General features: G+C 48.8%; 1 protein-coding gene across 1 annotated transcript in view; it reads left to right on the plus strand.

Annotated features, from left to right (window-relative positions):
- The window catches only part of PTPN18 (protein tyrosine phosphatase non-receptor type 18), a 43,850-nt gene that overhangs the window by 12,187 nt on the left and 9,228 nt on the right, over positions 1–22,435 (plus strand). The window contains exons 8-13 of the mRNA XM_083161316.1: positions 522–664; positions 1,641–1,707; positions 11,458–11,535; positions 12,430–12,516; positions 14,108–14,193; positions 21,346–21,695. Coding sequence (XP_083017442.1) covers positions 522–664; positions 1,641–1,707; positions 11,458–11,535; positions 12,430–12,516; positions 14,108–14,193; positions 21,346–21,695 — 811 coding nt within the window. The remainder of the gene's footprint in view (positions 1–521; positions 665–1,640; positions 1,708–11,457; positions 11,536–12,429; positions 12,517–14,107; positions 14,194–21,345; positions 21,696–22,435) is intronic.

Consider the following 22,435-nt stretch of genomic DNA (forward strand, 5'->3'; position numbering starts at 1 on the left):
CTGTTTCAATTCATTTATGTCCTTACTAAGGTGCGGTGCCAGAACTGAACAAAGTGTTCCAAGTGTGGCCTCACCAATGCCTTGTAAAGAGGCACTATCACATTGGATCCATTCCCCTTTTCATGCATGCCAGTGTCCGGTTTGCTTTTGCTGCTGCACTTGAGCAGTGTGCACTATTACCCAATTTATCATCTATGATGACCCCCAAGTCCTTCTCTACAAAAAAAATTCTCTAATGATTTCACAGTGTGCACAGTCTGTGTGTAGCCCAGGACTTACTAGTGTGCCAACCTGGCTTGTGTTGGCCTGCTCGTTTGCCAACCTGGCTCGTGTTGGCCTGCTCGTTTGCCGACCTGGCTTGTGTCTGTCTGCCTGCCCTTGTGCCCCCCTGGCATAAGCCTGGCCAGCTAGCTGATGCTAATGTATATGAGAACATCTATCCCTGTGACTGTCCCACTTTGCCTCATTACACTGACTGTTGGCTCTCAGCAAACGTACCCTAATCTGTTCTCCTCTCCCAGGAAGTGCGGGAAGTGGGACATTTTCAGTACATAGCATGGCCTGACCGCGGGATACCGGACTCGTATGCCTGCTTCCTGGAGATGATTCATCTGATGCGTCAGCACCAAGGAGAGCACAGCACCCCAATGTGTGTGCACTGCAGGTGAGTGCAGTTATACAGGAGTGTCAGTGTCTGTACTGCAGGTGAGTGCTTTTATACAGGGGTGTCAGTGTATGTACTGCAGGTGAGTGCTGTTATACAGGGGTGTCTGTACTGCAGGTGAGTGCAGTTATACAGGAGTGTCTGGACTGCAGGTGAGTGCTGTTATACAGGAGTGTCAGTGGCTGTACTGCAGGTGAGAGTAGGTATTAGGGATGAATGTGGGTGTACTGGAGCATTAATGTGACTATACTGCCCCAGTATTGTGAGTGTGTGTGTGTGTGTGACATTGCCTGTGTGTGAGTATACAGTAGACTGTTAGTGTGACTGTGTAATACAGGGGTACTAATGCATATACAGGAGCACACAGACTGTATATAACACATCGGCATACCTCCCAACTTTTGTAGTTCAGCAGTTCGGGGGCGTGGCCTAATTTGGGGGCGTGGCCTATACTCGCGGCTCCCCCCCCCGCTATGCCGCTATGGGGGCATGACCCAGAGGCTTTGTGAGCCTCTAGCCATGCCCCCAGCCCCCTGGCTTCGGGAATAGACGCTGTGCGCATGCGCACAGCGTTCATTCCCCGCTGCTTAGCAGCTGACAGGGGAGACTCCCAACAGCCCCCCCACACCGCGGGACACTGCCGCCCGCGGGTGGGACAGCGGGACAGGCCCTGACAATCGGGACTGTCCCGATAAAATCGGGACTGTTGGGAGGTATGCATCGGCATTAGCTGTATATTCACCAGCTGTTGTGAAACTACACATCTCAGCATGCCCTGCCACAGTTTTTCTGGTAGGTAATGCTAAAACTGTAGTGGGGCATGCTGGGACGTGTAGTTTCACAACTACAGGACTTTAGGCCTGACTTAGAAGCACGGCACCCTGTGTGTCATTGCTGGCAGACTGATCGCTGGTTGCTAGATGTCATGTTATACGGTTACTACTGAGTGTAACCCATATTGGTGTCTGTTGTGCAGCGCAGGTTGTGGTCGCACAGGAGTGATCTGTACAGTGGAATACATCCAGAACCTTCTACAAAAGCAGGTGACGTATTTCTACAGACAGACTGAAGCTGCTGTGTAGCTATATGGGCGCTGACAAGGGGTGTTCTGTAAAGCAGCTACCAATGGGACTGAGTGGGTCCTAAAATAAACAGAGAAAAAACAGGGAAAAAGGTAGCACTATAACCAATGAGGATTTTGAAAAAGAAAATTACATTTATTGGTACACATACATATTAAATTTCATTAAAAATTGAGAATTAAAAACAAAGCTCACTGCCCCCCAGGCCACTTGTAGTGATATGTTTTTCAGGGGGGGAAACAAGGAGGGGGATCCGCTCCTATTGATGCCGCCAGTTGGTAAAACAAGGGACCAGTTGGTAAAACAGGGGATAGCAAACTTCCCTTATCCAAGGAATGTTCGATGATGAGATATAGTTACCGGTACAGTCCTTTTGGTGGGTTCCTCTGGGAGATCTTTACATCCTTTTTGGATAGCATATTCGCTGTATCATCCCTGCTGGAACATGAGGAAAAGACCAATTGTGGCACTGTAGATGTATTATCCGGTCCACTGGTGGAGGCGGCTGGTTGGATCCCAAAAATAAAGTGCAAATGCGTGAAGTGGCAGTTGGGGGCAAGAGGGTGTGGCAGCTTCTGACGCGTTTCACTGTCTCTCAGGGACAGCTTTTTCAAAGGTATAAAGCTGCTGAGCACTTGGGGGTTTATACACCAAAGTTCAATTAAGAGAGGCAGTGCACCTGTGTGGCTAAAAACACCTCATTGGTTTTTATACATATAATAACAATTCTTGGAGAGCAACAGAAGGCAACAAACTATATAAAAACATTAGAAATGTGAATACATAACAAAAAAGATAAGTAATAAACTCTTTTTATTTAGAGGGTTCCAAGTGTGAAACCACCTGATTGGACAGAAAGCGGACCTTCACATTATTTACTTCCTATTTGGAAGTGGTGTTGTCATGGATACATGCAAACAAATATTGGGCCAATAGTAAGGCAGCCTGTAATGAATAACAGGGAGGGGGAGATATTACCCAATAGCCGTGCTATATGGTCGCGCGGCGTGCGTTTCAGGTCTCTTTGCTGGAGAAAGAAGAGGGAGACAAGCGCATAATGTGCATCTCAAGCCTCATTCTGAGGTGGGGAAACGGCACGTGATCGCGGGAGCTTCAGCGCTACGTTATAAGTATATAGGTGAGGACCAAGCCTCTCTTTGGAAAGCGTGTCACGTGGGCTGATGACATGATCGCTTATTTGTAAGTACGTAGTTGGTTCCCAGGTATCACGTGTCGGTCACGTGGTATGTTTGTATCACTCTATCAATAAAGTTTCAGCATCTCTTATATATTTGGCTACATCTGTCACTCAAAGTGTGTCTGAAGCTGTAACGCTGGGTGGAGCCTCTGACTCACATGACAGAGAACCAGCCCAGTGAGCCCACCGTCATAGGAGGGACACAATGCTCTGCTCCTGCACTTTCCTTTTAATGTATGATTGCCATCACCTGTGTTGAAGCACCTTTCCTATCAATTAACCTGTTCAACACAGATGGAGGTAATCATACATTAGGAAGAAAGTCCAACGGCAGAGCATTGTGTCCCTCCTGGCATAGGTCATGTTGGGAGGTATGCACAGTACCAGGCACCCTCTGCCTCCCCATGTTACCCAGCAAAGACACAGCTACTCACCAGACACACCAGGTGAGCGCCCCACATACCTCCCAACATGACCCTCTCCAGGAGGGACAGAATGCTCTGTTTGTGGACTTCCATCTTAATTTAGGATTGTCATCACCTGTTTTAAACAGGGTAATTGATAAGAAAGGTGTTTAAGCACAGGTGATGGTAATCCATAAATTAAGAAGAAAGTCCAGAAACAGAGCAATGTGTCCCTCCTGGAGAGGGTCATGTTGGGTATGCACCTCCCTCCCCCCCCCCCCCCCCCCCCATTCACGGCATCCCCACGATTAAATGGCACATGCAAAACACTGACATGGCTATGGTCGACAATGAAAAAGGTTGACAAGATTTATTTTTCACTTTTACAATGTTTTCATATTCATTCTCATGTGTCAACATGGACACCAATGAAGTGCCACACTTATGTCAACATTTACATGTGTTGACCTTTCTGTGTTGATTTTTTCTTGTGGCGATTCGCGGCACCCCCGGTGACTCCCGCGATTCGCGGCCCCACCCCGTGACACACACCCCCCCTCCTGCGATACGCCGCACCCCGCGACCCCCCCTCCCGCGTTTTGCGCCAACCCCCTGGACCCCCCCTCGCGAGGTTCACGGTGCCCCCCACGACCCCCCCCAACCGCGATTCCCCACCCCTGACCCCCCTCCTATCATTGTGTCAACCACCCGCCCCGGCGACCCACCCTCCCGCGATTCACTGCAACACCCCGCGCCCCCCCTCCCACGATTCGCGGCACACACCCCCCCCCCCCCCCCCCCCGTGACCACCCCTCCCGCAATTCACGGCATCCCCACGATTAAATGGCACATGCAAAACACTGACATGGCTATGGTCGACAATGAAAAAGGTTGACAAGATTTATTTTTCACTTTTTCAATGTTTTCATATTCATTCTCATGTGTCGACATGGACACGAATGAAGTGCCACACTTATGTCAACAATTACATGTGTTGCCCTTTCTTGTGGCGATTCGCGGCACCCCCCGCAACCCCCCTCCCGCGATTTGCAGCACACCCCCCGCAATTCGCGGCACCCCCGGTGACTCCCGCGATTCGCGGCCCCACCCCCCTTGACACCCCCCCCTCCTGCGATACGCCGCACCCCGCGACCCCCCCTCCCGCGACTCGCGCCAACCCCCTGGGCCCCCCTCGCGAGGTTCACGGTGCCCCCCACGACCCCCCCAACCGCGATTCCCCACCCCTGACCCCCCCTCCTGTCATTGCGGCAACCCCACGACCCACCCTCCCGCGATTCACTGCAACCCCCCGCGCCCCCCCCTCCCACGATTCGCGGCACCCACCCCCCCCCCCTGCCACCCCCCCCTCCCGCAATTCACGGCATCCACCCACGACCCCTCCTCCCGTGATTCGCGGACACCCCTCACCTCCTCCATCCCCAGCCCCGCGTGCGATTCACGGCAACCCCAGGATTAAATGGCACATGCACGGCTATGGTCGACAATGAAAAAGGTTGACATGAGTTTTTGAAGATTTATTTTTCTTTTTTCAATGTTTTCATATTCATTCTCATGTGTCGACATGGACACAGATGAAGTGCCACACTTATGTCAACATTTACATGTGTTGAACTTTCTGTGTTGATTTTTTTGTGTAGCAATTTTTTTCCAGTGACAACTATGAACTATGTGCATGTCAACCTACACATCATCAACCAATTCTTTGTATAATATATAACACCTGTTCTGTTTTACTGTAGGTGTTTTAAGTCAGATCTTTTACTGCTACTAATACTGTTTATGTAAATGCATTCTGAATGACAGCAACATCCTACCATCCTTCTACAAGAATATATAACCAACTAGGTGATTCTTCGCGCCCCGTGCCCCCCCTCCCGCAATTCACGGACCCCCCGCGCACCCCCCCTCCCGCGATTCGCAAACCCCCCTCACGCAATTCACGCCCCCTCCCACGCTTTGCGGACCCCTGCCCTCTCCCGCGATTCGCCGACACCTGCGCCCCCTCCCTCCCTTGATTCACGGCACCCCCCGCGCCCCTCCCGCAATTCACGGCACCCCTAAGCCCCTCTTTAGTCCCCCGTATACTCACACACCCCTATCACTACCCAGCTTCCTGCTCTCCTGAACCGTAACTTCCACCACTGGGGAGTCGCTGACGCCGTTTTGCCCACATGCCCCTATCATGCCTCATAGCCCAGCCTCCTGCTCTCATGCACCCGAACTCCCACCCAGTAGGAGGAGACACTGACTAAGGGCCACCATCCTGTACTCCTGTACTGCCACGCTGGACCCTCACCCACTGGCAGAAGCTGCACAGTATCTCCCACACTCCTCTTTAGTCCCCCTTATGCCCACACACCCCTATCACTACCCAGCCTCCTGTTTTCCTGTGTCGTGACCTCCGCCAGTGGGGAGCCGCTGACTCAGAAATACCCTACTATACTATTGCACACACACACCTAAACAACATGCGCACACCCCCCCCCCCCCCACCCACACCCACAAATGTCACTGTACCATCCACACTATCAATGTACATCTTACTCTGTAACAGCTTTTTAATTAAACAAAACAATACACACCCATTTCACCTATAACTCAGGTTGCAATACAGGGCATCTTACATACAATTCTAACCATATTTCTCATAATGTTCACAAATTAAGGGGGCGCAGCCCCTTACGGCGGTGTCAAGAGCGCCCGTAGGGCGCGATGAATCACTTAGTTGGACGTATTTGTCTAAAACAGACAAGACGGATTTGTACTGCCATCTAGGGGAAATTCTGAGCAATTTTTCTACCATGTTAGAATAAAAATACTTCTAATAATTATGGCTCTTTGCATATGTAATTTAATCAGGGACAAGATAATTTAAACAAATATATAGATATATATACACAGGGAATATAAACAAAGAAATATCAAAAATAAATAAATAATATACAGAAAATACAAAAAGTAAATAATAAATACAAAAAATAAAAATAATGAATACAGCGCAGAATATATGCACCTGAATTCATTACATGATGATCTATACACATACTTTCAATGCATAGGACAAAAAACCTTATACATATAATGCAGCAGGTTAAGGAGGTATGTGGTATACATTTATGATCTTGAATATTATTAGCTACTGTTTATTGCTACAATTCCTATCTGGCTGGAGTTCTGTTTTTTCTCTCATTTTTTCTCTCTATGGAGGAACACTTACAGCAAAAAAAGGAGGGGGGGAAAGGGGTATGGATGAGGAGAGAGGGGAGGGGGGGAGAGAGGGGAAAGGAAAAAGAGTTGAAAGTTTTTTTAATAGAAATTGGTTGTTTATGGATGTTTTTAGTAGAGATGTGCGGATCCGGCCTCCCGAGACCCGTCAGATCCGAATATCAGTGATCCGGGTCAGATCCGAGCCGGCTCGGGAGTTCCCGCCTGAATTACGGACCAATAACGAGGCCGAACGTCATCATCGCGCTGTCGGATTCTCGCGGGAGCGGGATCTTATAAAAGACGCACGCGCGCCCCGCCATCTTCACTCCAATCTTGGAGAGGGAAGAGGGTGGTTGGGAAGCTCCGTGTGCCCTGTGCTGTGCTCTGTGCCATGTGCTCCGTGCTGTGCTGTGCTCCGTGACCTGCCCTGTGCTGTGCTCCGTGCCATGTGCTCCGTGACCTGCCCTGTGCCCTCACTGCCCTGTGCTGTGCTCCGTGCTGTGCTGTGCTCCGTGACCTGCCCTGTGCCCTCACTGCCCTGTGCTGTGCTCCGTGACCTGCCCTGTGCCCTCACTGCCCTGTGTTGTAGACTTGTATTGAGAGTCAGTGACTGTTTATAGGCCTGAGCCCTGTCGTGTGATTTAACTAACTAGGTGCTGCAGTGCTCACACGCAGGGGCTGCAGTGTCCACTGTCCAGGGGCTGTCCTGTGGCCCGTGCCCTGTTGTGATTTATTTAGCCCTAAGCCCTGTGTTGTGATTTATTTAGCCCTGAACCCTGTTTTTTTTGTGATTTAACTAACTAACTCAGTGCTGCAGTGCTGCTGAGTAGTACACTGTGTACAGGGGCTGCAGTAATACAAGGGGCTGTGTCCAGTGTGACGGCCTATATCTTATCCAGTGTCACGAGTCACTCGCGACATATATCCTGTGTCCTGTCCTGTGTGACGACATATCCTGTGTCCAGTGTGACGACATATATCCTGTGTCCAGTGTGACGACATCTATCCAGTGTCCAGTGTGACGACAATATATCCTGTGTCCAGTGTCACAAGTCACAACATATATCCTGTGTCCAGTGTGACATGTAATGTGTGCCGGCATATATCCTGTGTCCAGCGTGACATATATCCATTGTCCAGTGTGACGACATATATCCAGTGTCCAGTGTGACGACATATATCCAGTCTCCAGTGTGACGACATATATCCTGTGTCCAGTGTGACGACATATATCCAGTGGCCAGTGTGACGACAATATATCCTGTGTCACAAGTCACAACATATATCCATTGTCCAGTGTGACGACATATATCCATTGTCCAGTGTGACGACATATATCCTTTGTCCAGTGTGACGACATATATCCTGTGTCCAGTGTGACGACATATATCCTGTGTCCACTGTGACGACATATGTCCAGTGTGACGACATATATCCAGTGTCCAGTGTGACGACATATATCCTGTGTCCAGTGTGACGACATATATCCAGTGTCCAGTGTGACGACATATATCCTGTGTCCAGTGTGACGACATATATCCTGTGTCCAGTGTGACGACATATATCCAGTGTCCAGTGTGACATCTAACCATTGTGTGACAGCATATATCCAGTGTCCAGCGTGACATATATCCATTGTCCAGTGTACAGGAGCTGTGTCCAGGGGCGGTGTCCAGAGGCTGTGTCCAGTGTGACGGCTGTGTCCATTGTCCAGGGGCTGTGTCCAGTGTGACGGCTGTGTCCAGTGTACAGGAGCTGTGTCCAGAGGCTGTGTCCATTGTCCAGGGGCTGTGTCCAGGGTGACAGGCTGTGTCCAGTGTCCAGGGGCAGTGTCCAAGGGGCTGTGTCCAGTGTGACAGGCTGTGTCCAGTGTAAAGTAAGAAAAAGAAATAAAATTAATAAATAAAATAAAAACACATTTTTGGAGGATGATGGAGGAGGAAATAGTGGGAGTGCTGAAGCTGCTACCACCAGTCATGACAAGGCCGATACCTCTTTGTATTTGCTGTTTGGAGCATTTCTCTTTTTTTGGGATAGTTTATTAAACTGCCACCCTGTCTGCCCCTGCAGTGCCGCTCTGCCAGGTTGGAAGTGTAAGGTCCACATGTATGTGATGCCCACTGCTGTCGCTTAGCTTAGTCATCCAGCTACCTCGGTATACCCTTTTGGCCCAACTACAGTAAATGAAAACAATTTTGTAAGCTGTGAAGTGATCAAAATTGACTAGAAATGAGTGGAAACTAATGTTATTGAGGTTAATAATACTTTAGGGGCAAAAACAGGCCCAAATTCTGTTATTTTAGCCATTTTTAGCATTTTTTCATAAAAATCCAGATCCAAAACCAAAACCCACAAGGGTGGTTTTGTGAAAACCAATCCAGATCCAAAACACGAAGGGAGATCCAAAACCAAAACCCGAAAAAGTGGCTGCCGCACATCTCTAGTTTTTAGATGACACTATTTAATTCCACCGCTTTATTTAGGCCATTTGGGTGGATTGAGTTCATTTGATACATCCAATAAACCTCCTCCCTACAAAGGTTCTTGAAGCGATCTCCACCTCTTTTTGTTTTGGGCATGTGTTCCACTCCAAAAACCTTCAGATTTTTGGGGTTACTCATATGATTTTCAAAGTAGTGTTTAGACACACTGTGGGTAAGAATCTTATTTATTATGTTCCTACGGTGCTCTAGGAATCTTTGTCTAAGAGGGCGAGTAGTTCGCCCAACGTATTTTAGGCCACAGTCGCAGATGAGAACATATATGACCTAGCAGGTGTTACAATTTATAAAATTGCTAATGTCATATAGGGTGCCTCCATCTACAGAAATCTGTGATGTTTTCCTGTCTGTATGTTGGCACGTGAGACAGCGACCGGATCCACATTAAAAGAAACCCATTGGCTTTGATGGAAGCCAAGAAGGTTGTTTTGGTGTATCACAGGTGCCGCGAGAACATTTCAAGAAACTCGGTGCTAATATATTTTTGAGGGACTTGTTTTTACGAAATATGAAAATGGGCTCGCTAGGAATAAGATCACCTAAAATATCATCTCCTTTTAAAATGTTACAATTCTTCTTTAGAATATTTTTGATTCTCGGGGAAAAATCGTTGTATTTGGAATTAAAAGCTATTTCTCTATTTGTATCATTAGTTCTCTCTTTTTTTTTTTTTATTGTTTTTTGATGTTATATTGTCTAATAGGGTAATTCTGTTGATTTGTGAGACTTCTGAAAGGGCTTTGTTTACAATATATTTTGGATATTGACATTGTTCAAATGCATCTGTTAGTATGCGAGTTTGATTTAGATACATGGTTTCGTTTGAACGTTTCCTTTTTAAATGCCGGAACTGTCCCTTCGGTATATTTCTTTTCCATACAGGAAGGTGTGAACTGTGATAATTAAGATAATTATTGGTATTGACCTCTTTGAAAAATGTACTTGTCACTATGGTGTTGTCAGAAATCTCCAAAGTGAGGTCAAGAAAGTTCATTTTATTTTTATCAAAGGTGTGGGTGAATTTGAGATTGCATTGATTATTATTCATGTGTTCAACAAAGGATTGTGCAGAAAGGTGATCCCCATCCCAAATAATAAACAAATCATCTATGTAACGGCCATAGAGGACCAGATTCGCCCCAAATGGGCCACTCCAAATGAAGGCCTCTTCTGCCTCCCCCATGTATAGGTTGGCGTAACTTGGGGCGAATCTGGTCCCCATGGCCGTCCCCATCACCTGTAAGTAAAAAGTGTCTAAAAAAAGAAAATAATTGTGTTGAAGAATAAAAAGAATAGAGTCTGTGAGAAAACGTGTGTGTTCCTCTCCCAGGTCCCCATCTTGTACCAATTTATTGTTTATTGCTTGAACTCCCAATAGATGGGGAATGTTTGTATATAAGCTTTGTACATCTAGTGTAAGGAAAGCTTATGAATCTTTCCAAATCACTGTCTGAATAAGTTGTAGTAAATGACCAGAGTCTCTTTGATGTGAGACCTGAGAGAGGAAACACGTGGTTGGAGGAAGGAATCAACATAAAATGAAAGATTCGAGGATAGTGAATTAATACCTGAAATAATAGGGCGCCCAGGGGGTGAGGTGAGGGACTTGTGAATTTTGGGCAAATGATAATAAATGGGTGTGAGGGGGTGCTCAGTGAAGAGAAAAGAAAATTCTTCTTTGGAGATTATCCCGTTTTCTCTTGCTTTTTCTAATGGATTAAACAATTCCAATTGGTATTGGGAAGATGGATCTTTACTCAATTTCAGATAAAAGGAGGGGTCTTCTAATTGGTGTTTGGCTTCAGTGATGTAATCGGCCTCATGTATATCTCATCATCTAACATTCCTTGGATAAGGGAAGTTTGCTATCCCCTGTTTTACCAACTGGTCCCTTGTTTTACCAACTGGCGGCATCAATAGGAGCGGATCCCCCTCCTTGTTTCCCGCCCAAAAAACATATCGCTACAAGTGGCCTGGCGGGCAGTGAGCTTTGTTTTTAATTCTCAATTTTTAATGAAATTTTATATGTATGTGTACCAATAAATGTAATTTTCTTTTTCAAAATCCTTATTGGTTATAGCGCTACCTTTTTCCCTGGTATTTCTACAGACGCAGGAATGAAAGCTCCAGCAGGGGGCAGCATTGACCTTATAATAAGAGTAGAACTATATAGTAAAAGGCATATGCTGCTCCTCTATGGGGTGGAATGCAGGTGTTGTGCCTGCTGGCAGCAGCCTGGTGAATCAAGAGAATGGCACCCTCTGTACTTGTCTTTAGCTTGATCTCAGCATGCTGACCCCAGGCCCAGTACTGCCCGTAACAGATAGTCCTGTCTCCTCTCTGTGCTGCTGTCCCGTCAGATCCTCTCCTCTTATTTCAGAGTGTTCCAAGTGACTTCAGTATCTTTGATATCGTCCTGGAGATAAGACGTCAGAGGCCGTCCGCTGTGCAGACCAAGGTGCATTTATACTGCCCCCTGTACCCGCTCACAGTCACCTCTGCCCTGTGCTCCTGTACCCGCTCACAGTCACCTCTGCCCTGTGCTCCTGCTCCCCCTGTACCCGCTCACAGTCACCTCTGCCCTGTGCTCCTGCTCCCCCTGTACCCTCTCACAGTCACCTCTGCCCTGTGCTCCTGCTCCCCCTGTACCCGCTCAGTCACCTCTGCCCTGTGCACCTGCTCCCCCTGTACCCGCTCAGTCATCTCTGCCCTGTGCTCCTGCTCCCCCTGTACCCGCTCAGTCACCTCTGCCCCGTGCTCCTGCTCCCCCTGTACCCGCTCAGTCGCCTCTGCCCCGTGCTCCTGCTCCCCTAGTACCCGCTCAGTCGCCTCTGCCCCGTGCTCCTGCTCCCCCTGTACCCGCTCAGTCGCCCCTGCCCCGTGCTCCTGCTCCCCCTGTACCCGCTCAGTCGCCTCTGCCCCGTGCTCCTGCTCCCCCTGTACCCGCTCAGTCGCTTCTGCCCTGTGCTCCTGCTCCCCTAGTACCCGCTCAGTTGCCTCTGCCCTGTGCTCCTGCTCCCCCTGTACCCGCTCAGTCACCTCTGCCCCGTGCTCCTGCTCCCTCTGTACCCGCACACAGTCACCTCTGCCCTGTGCTCCTGCTCCCCCTGTACCCGCTCAGTCACCTCTGCCCCGTGCTCCTGCTCCCCCTGTACCCTCTCAGTCATCTCTGCCCTGTGCTCCTGCTCTCCCTGTACCCGCTCAGTCACCTCTGCCCTGTGCTCCTGCTCCCCCTGTACCCGCTCAGTCACCTCTGCCCCGTGCTCCTGCTCCCCCTGTACCCGCTCAGTCACCTCTGCCCTGTGCTCCTGCTCCCCCTGTACCCGCTCAGTCACCTCTCCTCTCCCCGCAGGAGCAGTACAATTTTCTGTACCACGCTGTGACGGAAATGTTTGAGAAGCAGCTGAAAAATCCCCATTTATATGAGAACCTGAAGCAGGTATTGTATGGGGCACATTACATCACTGGTGTAACAGTTACATCGGGTGACAGTAACGCTGTTTGGGAGTCAAGTGGTCCTCAGGACTAGTCCTGGACCTCATCAATCTGCCAATAAGGCAAAATTCAGGCAGACGCTTTCTGAAGGCATTATGGGGGGCATTTATCAAATGTCAGGGGGACAAGTGCAGCTACCATCTATGAGTAAACCAGTGATCTAGGCAATGTCCCAGAACTGCTGTTGGGCAATCGTCATCAGCGTTCTCCCTCTTCCCCATGACCTTCGCAGCGCCGAGTGAGTCCTGGCTGCGTACGCTTGCTGGGCTCGGAACACTCGCAGCCAAGCGAGCAGACCGGAATCAGGCCAATAGCTCCATGTTATGTTTATTAAAAACTCAAAAAATTGCTGAGGCATCCTCCAGGCAGAGTCATTGTCTCGTGTTCCGCAGTCTAACATTGAGTAGAATCGCATCATTTTGCCCAAACCTATGGGCCGACCCACCACGTCCAGGTGATCGCAAGTACAAAGTGATACGGTGCTGGATCAGTACCAAGCAGCCGTTCTATGTTAGGTGTGTTACATAGGTGAGAGGGGTATCCGGTCCCTGAGTCGACAGGGAGTAGTTCTACACCTAAAAATGGCTGACATTGACAGAAGGTTGACACAAGATAAAAGTCTACATAAACATGACACTGAAAATGTCAACACAGTTTTTCATGTGTTTTTTTTTTTTTTAAACCAGCTTGGTTCCGCATGGGCATTGAGTTAGATTAGCCGTGTCGAGTGTACGCAGTGCCCTTATGCAGTGTCCGTGTTGACATATGTCAACATAGACACCACAAAAACACACAAAAAAACATGTGTGGACCATGTTCATGTAGACCTTTACCTTGGGTCGACCTTTTGTTACTGCCGGCATAGAGTATGTTGACCATTCTTATTCCCTGTACTGACCTATTATATAAATGTATTGAGGTCTTACCATTCATAAGGGCCCATTTATATGCGATATTATCGCTCTGCGCACTAGGCGCGGCGCCAGATGCGGCTTTGCGCACTAGGCGCGGCGCCAGATGCGGCTTTGCGCACTAGGCACGGCGCCAGATTTGGCTCTGCGCACTGGGCGCGGCGCCAGATTTGGCTCTGCGCACTGGCCGTGGCACCAGATTTGGCTTTGCGCACTGGGCGTGGCGCCAGATATGATAGAACACATGTTGTTGTGTTCTTGCAGCAGCTGGCACTGTACACCCCAGCATCCGGTGCTGTCAGTGGTGTTCCTGGTGTGTTACAGTGGGCACCGTATATGGTGTAGGCGCCCATTAGGTTGAGATATGAATGGCAATGAGACATGCGATTACCCCCCCCCCCCCCCCCCCATGCATCAGACTATTCCGCGCCACCTGGTGCAGTGTGGCGGAACGCTTGGCTACGTGCTCTGCACATTGCCCTTTGGTTAGAAGAGGGTTAAGCTCTTGTGTGACAGTAACAGGAAGAGGAACTTCCTGATTCTGATATAGATGAGGCGATCAGAATGTACTAACCCGCACAGTAGCTTCTGCCCTGAAATCTGTCTGTCCTCCTGTCCCCACAGAACAAAACACCGTATTACGATGACGTCCAACCCCTGCTAACCAGCCCACGGCCCCACACTCTCAGGAAGAAGGAGCTCAGCTCATGGTAAGTGGCCCGCTTCGGGCATCATAGCCTGGCATGGGGGGACTGAGAGACTGCTGTGTCTGTCGCTGGGAAACCAGCTGCCATATAATGGCTACTTCTGCAATGTGACCAAGGAGTCAGCTGCACTAATACACTTATACACAAATGGGCAATTGTTAGAATTGTCCTTAGGTCATCTTTTCCCCCTGTGCCCAATTGCATTGTAGCAGTGTTTTATCTTGTTGGTTATTGCTGCTATTTGTGGTGCACCTGGTTGCCATGCCAACATTTGCTAATTTGCATGAGCTTTGGAGGTGCCGGCGCTGAGTTCAGGTGGAGATAACAGCGGCGCTGTATCCATATTGTATACATGACAAATACATAGCTATTACAATTGGAACACCAAATTGTGCTATTCAGATGGACACAAGCATGTTGCACTGCTGGTGGGGGGTGTACTAGAGAGGGGAGAGTCCTAGCTGAACTCTAAATTGCAGTGTAAAAATAGAGCTGTCTGTTCTTTGTGGGCTACATGTGAAAGCAGACGGTATTTTCCCAGCATGCAAACATCTGGCAGATATTCAGGCAATACCCCCCCCCCACTGATCACTGATCATTGATGAATGGCGTCAGAGAAGCGCCCGGCTGATGTATGGCCCTTGTTGCGTATCTTTTGTTGTTGTTACTATTCTCAATTCCCAATTCCCAATAAGGCTAATTATGTGGATGTATCCCCTGTTTATGTATCCCGGTATTCTAGAGCCCTTAGAGCTGCCGTCTGGCACTGTTGCTATCACTGTTGCTGTCGCCGTAACTTTGAGTCCAGGGGGGGACATCATTCCAAGTCCAAATATTCCATTTTTATATGAGGCTGGTTGAAAAGTAGTTGGATTACCCAAGGGGGTACATATAAATATTGGCGTGCGTGCCAGGTACCCATAAATCTCACAGAACAGCAGATATGGGGACAAGACGTAATCGGGCAAATATGATTGGGATCCAAACAAACAGTCCAATGTATGGAAATATGCAAATTCATCTCTGCCACTAAAAAAAAAATCTGCATTGTGTAAAGTCCCGCCTCTGCTGTTCTGTGCGTTCACGATATGCTACTCCCGTCACCGTATACCGTAGCTAACTGTGTCTCTGACGTACATTTTCCGCAACGTTTTCTGAGTTTCATTTTCACTTTTTTAACTTTAGCGGAAAATGAAATTGCACGTCTCTGCCGTAATCTCAGCCGCGTCTTCATCGCCCGCCTTGGTGAAACATGTGAAGATCCTCCATTCACTGCCACCAAACAAAGGGGCCCATTTATCATGGATCGCATAATCAATGTGATCTTGGAGGGATCTTACCTCCTGCGGTCTCCTCTGCCGAATACTGAGGGTGCTGCGCTTGTGGGGTCATCCGGACCGCACTGCTTAGCTGCCTCGTCCGGGGAGGGAACCCTTTGCCCGGCTGGTAATGCCATTTGTAGCCCGTAAGCTACAATGGGCTACCACCAGTATCATAGGCTACCACCAGTATCATAGGCTACCACCAGTATCATAGGCTACCACCAGTATCATAGGCTACCACCAGTATCAAATAGCGGATCCATATTCCTCTGGTGCCCTCATCTTATGTACCAAACTGTTATGTGGAACTGTACTGAACACTTCTGCAAAATACCAGGGTATGACCTCATCTCCACTACAGAGATCCATTGTGACACTTACGCCTGACAGGGACGAGACGTGGGAGGCGTTCATTTTTGCTGACGGGGTGCCACTTATTTCTGCAGCATATTTCACAATCTCATTCCTCAGATTCCCTTTAAACTGTTCCCCCAGAACCAATGTCAGGGTCACGTCTATAACTTACTGGTTCCTTTTATCTTTTTAAAACTGGTGCCCAGTTACCTACCTCCCAACATGACCCCCTCCAGGAGGGACACAATGCTCTGCTTCTAGACTTTCCTCTTAATGTATGATTGATGTCACCTGTGTGGAACAGGTTAAATGAAAAGAAAGGGGTTTCACCACAGGTGATTATAATCATACCTTACCAGGGAAGTCCAGGAGCAGAGCATTGTGTCCTTCCTGGAGAGGGTCATATTGGGTGGTATGCAGTTAGGAGGGAGATGGTGGGTTTACAATTACTGAATGGGGGAGGCGGGTCTATGTACCAATCCTTGGGGAGAAATAAAGAGTGAAGGAGCTGATTGGCTGCTATTTTACCTCTAGCTGCCATGTTACTGGCTGTGTTTGAAAAATGACAGTTAGAGGCTGGTTAGTAGTTATGTCTCTGCTTTCTCTCTCTGCAAGGCTTAGTTAGTACATAAACACAAACATGGGTGTAGAAGATGCTCTGTTTGCGCCTGTTTTTGCAGGATTACAGTTTGGCGCCATCCGCACGGACATTACTTTTTCTTTGGCGGCCTGGTAACAATCCAGCTGTTGTGAAACTACACATCCCAGCATGCCTTGCCATAGTTTTAGCATTCCCTAATAGCAAAACTGTGGCAAGGCATGATGGGATTTGAAGTTTCACAACAGGTGGAGGGCCACAGTTTGGCCAAGACTGGAGTAGAGGGTGGGAATCTTAGGGTCCACAGTGTCTAGGTCGACAAGCACCAGGTCGACAGTCACTAGGTCTACACGAGGAAAAGATCAGCATGGAAAAGGCAGACGCATGAAAAGGTCGACATGAGTTTTGCTGAGGTTATTTTGGTGTCAATGAGCAAGTAGACCCCTATTAGTTTATTGCTTCATGTGCTCGTTATGTTCCCGATTTGCGTCCATGAATGAGCTAGAAAAACTGGGAAAAACTATGAAAAACATATGTCAAACTTTTGCAGGAGTTGACCATTGGTAGATCAGCCTTCTGCTTTTGTTGACCTTTTTATCTATGTCGACCTTATGGTGCAGACGTATTGACCGGCGGTCTAGACATTGCCGACTTATCATCCGGGTCCCGGAATAGACGTGCGACTTATATTCCATTGTTTAATATTTATACTATATCCAGAATTTATTTTCTCAGGGGTATATTTACTAAGATGGGACTTCTATTGGAGATGGGATGTTGCCGTTAGCAACCAATCCGATTCTCTCTACTATTGTTTAGAACAAGGACGGGGGAACCTTTGGCCCTCCATCTGTTGTTGAACAAGTCTCGATAATAAGTGTTCTGCTAGTACCAATCCTTCCCCATATTATAGACCTTGAACTACACATCCCAGCATGCCCTGCAACAGTTTTATCTTGACAAAACTAGCAGGGCATGCTGGTATGTGTAGTTCAACAACAGTAGAAGGGCCAAAGCTTCCACATCCCTTTTCTATAAGGTGCTACATAAATAAGAAGTAGTATCTGAGGTTGCTATTGGTAACATCTCATCTTCATTAGAACTCCCATCTTAGTAAATTACCCCTCACGTATGTTCCAACATGACCCATTTGATAAGGTACAAAATGCTAGGGATGGCCATCGACCATCGATGATTCAAAATCATCGATGGTTCATGGTCGATGTTGGATACTTTTGCCATCGATGGATAAGAACCAGAACAGCAAAACTATGTTTTGCTGTTTTCTTTTTTCCAAAGTGCCGGGACACGGAGCATAGCTCCGCCCCTGACACCCGCAAAGCCCCGCCCCTGGGTTTTGATTGGCCCACAGGCCAATCAATCAAACACAATGGATGACCATCGATGTGTAAAAATATTGATGGTGAGCCATTGCATAGTTTACCACTATCGATGGTCTGTTGCAGAATTGCCATCCCTACAAAATGCTCTGTTCCTGGACTTCCCTGCCACTGGCAGTTACAGAGGTTGGATTCCAGCACAGTTAAATATTCAAAGAGGGGGGTCACATCAACTGTCAGTGAGTCCAGGACAGTGATGATTGGGTTGGCAGTAGGTGTGACCCCCCCCCCCCCTCTTTTGCCAGTATTCAATGCTTCAGATTCACAGTTTTTTCGGCGAATCGGGCTGTTTTCACTCCTTGCGGTGAATTTTTTTCACTGAAAATGTGATTCACTCCAATCAAAGTTCACTGTTCGCCGAAAGCAAACAGTGAATGCCGGCCAGTTCTCCGTTTCATGCTCACTGCAATTCGCTGGTGTATTTCAATGGGGTTTTCACTGGGATTCACCAAGAGTGTATTTAATGCTCAAATGGAGAACTGCTTTCTCCATTGATTTTCGCCATGATTCTCTGTTTTACATTTGTCATCTTTTTAAGGTGAACTGGAATGTGATCTTTTTTTCTTTTTTTTTTTTTTTAAAAAGCGTTGCGTTTTTTTTGGTGTAAAAAAATCGGATTTTTTTTTTCTGTGAAGGGGCATGCTATTTTTATTCATGTGTTTTATGTGTATGACGTTCCACCCCCTTGACATCACCTCCCCCCGCCCAGCCAGGGCTACAGTACACACCCACCATCCACCATTACTCCACAGCCACCATCCACCATTACTCCCGCACCCCCTCCTCTGCCAGCAAACCCCCCCCGACACCCGCGATTCGCGGCGACCCCCCTCCCGCGATTCACGGCGTCCCCTGCGGACCCCCTCCTGCGATTTGCGGACCCACGCGACCCCACCTCCCGCTATTCACTGCGTCCCCCGCGGACCCCCTCCTGCGATTTGCGGACCCACGCGACCCCACCTCCCGCGATTCGTGGCACCCCCGCAATTCACGGCACCACCGCGCCCCCTCCCGCGATTCACTGCGCCCCCCTCCCGTGCTTCGCTGCGCACCCCTCCCGCCTTCGCTGCGCACCCCTCCCGCCATTTGCAAACCCCCGCCCCCTCCTGCGATTCACGGCACCCCCCACGATTCTAGCCCCCCGCTCACCCACTGCCGGAAACTGCATACTGTCCCCCACCCTCCTCCAGTTCTAGGGATGCCCATCGACCATCAATGATTTAAAATCATCGATGGTTTATGGCCGATGTTGAATACTTTTGCCATTGATGTGGGAGGACCAGATGGTTTCCCTACATCAATGGCAAAAGAGAACCAATCAAGTTTCACATTTTTTTAAGGTGCCGGGACACGGAGCATAGCTCCGCCCCCCACACCCGGCACTCCCGCCACCGAGTTATGATTGACCCACGGCCTATTCAGTCAGATATATTGGATGACCATAGCTACAACAATCGATGGGTATCCAAGTAATATGTTACTACTATCGATGGCATGGTGCAAAATCGCCATCAATGCCAACCATCGATGGCATCTGCACCAATGCCCATCCCTACTCTGCAACAGCCAAAAACCTTTACCGCCCCTCATGCCCACACCCTCTATCACTGCCCTGCCTCCTGTTCTTCTTCCCCGTAACTTCCGCCAGTGGGAAGCCACTCACCCTGTGTTGCCCACATTCCCCTATCATGCTTTACCACCCATTCTCCTGCTCTCATGCACCCTAACTCCCACCCAGTAGGAGGAGACACTGACTCAGGGCCACCGTCCTGTACTCCTGTGCTGCCACGCTGGACCCTCACCCACTGGCAGACGCTGCACAGTGTCCCCCACCCTCCACTTTAGTCCCCCTTATGCCCACACACCCCTATCACTACCCAGCCTCCTGTTTTCCTGTGTCGTGACCTCCGCCAGTGGGGAGCCGCTGACTCAGAAACACCCTACTATACTATTGCACACACACACACCTAAACAACATGCACACAAAGCCCCCCCCCCCCCACACCCACAAATGTCACTGTACCATCCACACTATCAATGTACATCTCACTCTGTAACCGCTTTTTAATTAAACAAAACAATACACACCCCCTTCCAAATCATATGCTCTCTATTTAACACATTTCACCTATAACTCAAGTTGCAATACAGGCATCTTACATTTCTAACCATATTTCTCACAATACAAATGGTCACAAATTAAGGGGGCGCAGCCCCTTACGACGGTGTGAAGAGCGCCCGTAGGGCCGGGAGCCGCTCATTAATATTCATATATTCACTTCACTCTGGTCCCTGCTTGTTACGTGCGGGACCAGAGGAGCGGCTCACTACCCCTGCCCCGGCTCCCTACCCCTGCCCCTCCCGGGGGGCAGCCTCTGCTGTCTGTGCCTCGGGAGCCCTCCCCCACAAATTCTGGGGCAGGCAGGGAGGCTTACATCTCCCTGCCTACCTTTGTCTCCCGGCGGTTAAAATTCGCCAGCAGGGGCAATGAGCCCCTGCTACATTGACTAGGGTGACAGGGAGGGCTGGCAGCAAATGCTGCAGCCCTCCTGAACCCTGCGAATGTGCAGCGAATCTTAAACAGGATTCCCTGCACATGGAGAAATATATCAACTCCCCTGAATATTGGACTGTGCTGCAGTCCCACCTTTGTAACTGCCACTGGCAGGGAAGTCCAGGAACAGAGCATTTTGTACCTAATGGAATGGGTCATGTTGAAGGGTATGATGTTCTGGGATAATGGGTGACACATATATGTGCATCTTAGATGTACACGCACCATGTTTTTATCCTAGAGCAAACTGTTGTACATTGTAAAGTAGGAGAACTAGGTCACATGTTGTAACGATTACATGTTGGGGTATATTTACTGACGTGTAGGTTTATAAAAGTGGAGATGTTACCATAGCAACCAGTCAAATTCTAATGATCATTTATCTAGCACCTTCTAGAAGACTATAGCCAGATTCTCATTAGTTGCTATGGGCGACATAGCTACATCACCTAAGAATGCATTGGTGAGAAAAAGCCATTAGGAAACTAACGCGGTTGGGGTAGTGGTAAGCATTGCTGCCTCACGGCTCCGAGGTCATTGGTGCAATTCCTGTCCAAGTCACTATCTGTGTGGAGTTTGTATGTTTATCCCCACGGAGCTGGGTGCTTCAGCTTCTTCCTATACCCCAAAACCATACTGGAAGGTTACTGGGTTCTGACCAAACATTAACCCTTGTGTATATGTGTGTCCATATAGATTGTAAGCTCCACTGGTTCAAAGACTTATATAAATTCCATAGGGACAGATATATAACCTTAATAATTGGAGAGCGATAAAGTACCAGCCAGTCTACTCCTAACTGCCATTTTTCAAACACAGCCTGTAAATGGCAACTAAGAGCCGATTGGCTGGTCCAGTGAGTGTGGGGAACGGATACTGCTACTGTCTGCTGAAGCTCATCCGGTCTCCTCTCTTCTTCCCACACAGCGTGTCACTACCGCCAGATTGCGCCAACATGAACGAAACGTACGCGGTGGTCATCAAGAGACCAGCGACCGCCCCGGCGGAACCGACGAGTCTGCCTGCCAACTTCAGCAACCGAGGCCCAGCGTACTCCGTTCACGAGTATGACAACATCGGACTTCGCGCGGCACCCGTTACGCCCACCAACCAGCTCTACAGCGCCGTGGTTCCTAAACAGAATCGGGCATCCACATGTGTATTGATGCCAACCAACAGCAGTCCCATCTCTTCCTCCTACGTTCTGGCTGGAGGCCGAAGCCCCCCCGAGGTGTCCCCTATTGAATATAATCAGGTCCTCCAAGTACCGAGTACAGGTAAAGGGGTAGGCAGGGGCAGGATGAGTGTGCTTGGACTTATGTCAGGGGTGCTTCGCTCTATGTGCTGTTTCGTATCAGCGGAAATGGATTGATGCTAGATCATGTGACCTAGGACCGTCAGACATTGTGGGCGGGATCCCACTCTCTCGCAGTACGGGAGGAACATTCAGTATTAAATAGGTTACCAGAAAGTGGGACGGGCGGAAAACTAGAATTAGACGGTAGAGGCAGCTGCCTATGGCGAATTGAGACTTGGGGCTGGATATATAGCACTGATACCGCTCATTTACAATTGCCGGTCTTTGTGCCGCAGCCGCCATTTTTCTTTCAAGGGAGAGCAAATGGGTTTGGAGCCAAGCTGACGGAAAGTAAAAGTCTGCATTGTCCAATGGGATCGCAGGCATTGCTTGCCGAGTGCAGATTAGGTTTTGCAGGACAAAGCTTAGCGAAAGTGGTCAATAGGGTGCATTGACTTGGAAGTTCCCCATGGGAGGGGACGGCACACGGCTATGCTTCCTTGGAAAGGGACAAGCCGTGTACTAGCCTGGGGTGTGTGCACTGCTCTTGTTAGCAGGCATGGGGGGAGGTTGACCTGGCCTTTTTTTTCAGCCCCCCACCCAATGGCAGCCATCGCGCCTGCAGTGGTAGAGGATCTGTCCCATGTGTTCCCTGCTTATACTCCTCAGAGAAGTACATGGTGGTTCTATCACCTATGAGCTGGAGGAGATTGGGTGCCA

This window comes from Crinia signifera, chromosome 9 (assembly GCF_055691185.1).
Source record: "Crinia signifera chromosome 9, ASM5569118v1, whole genome shotgun sequence".
NCBI lineage: Eukaryota > Metazoa > Chordata > Amphibia > Anura > Myobatrachidae > Crinia > Crinia signifera.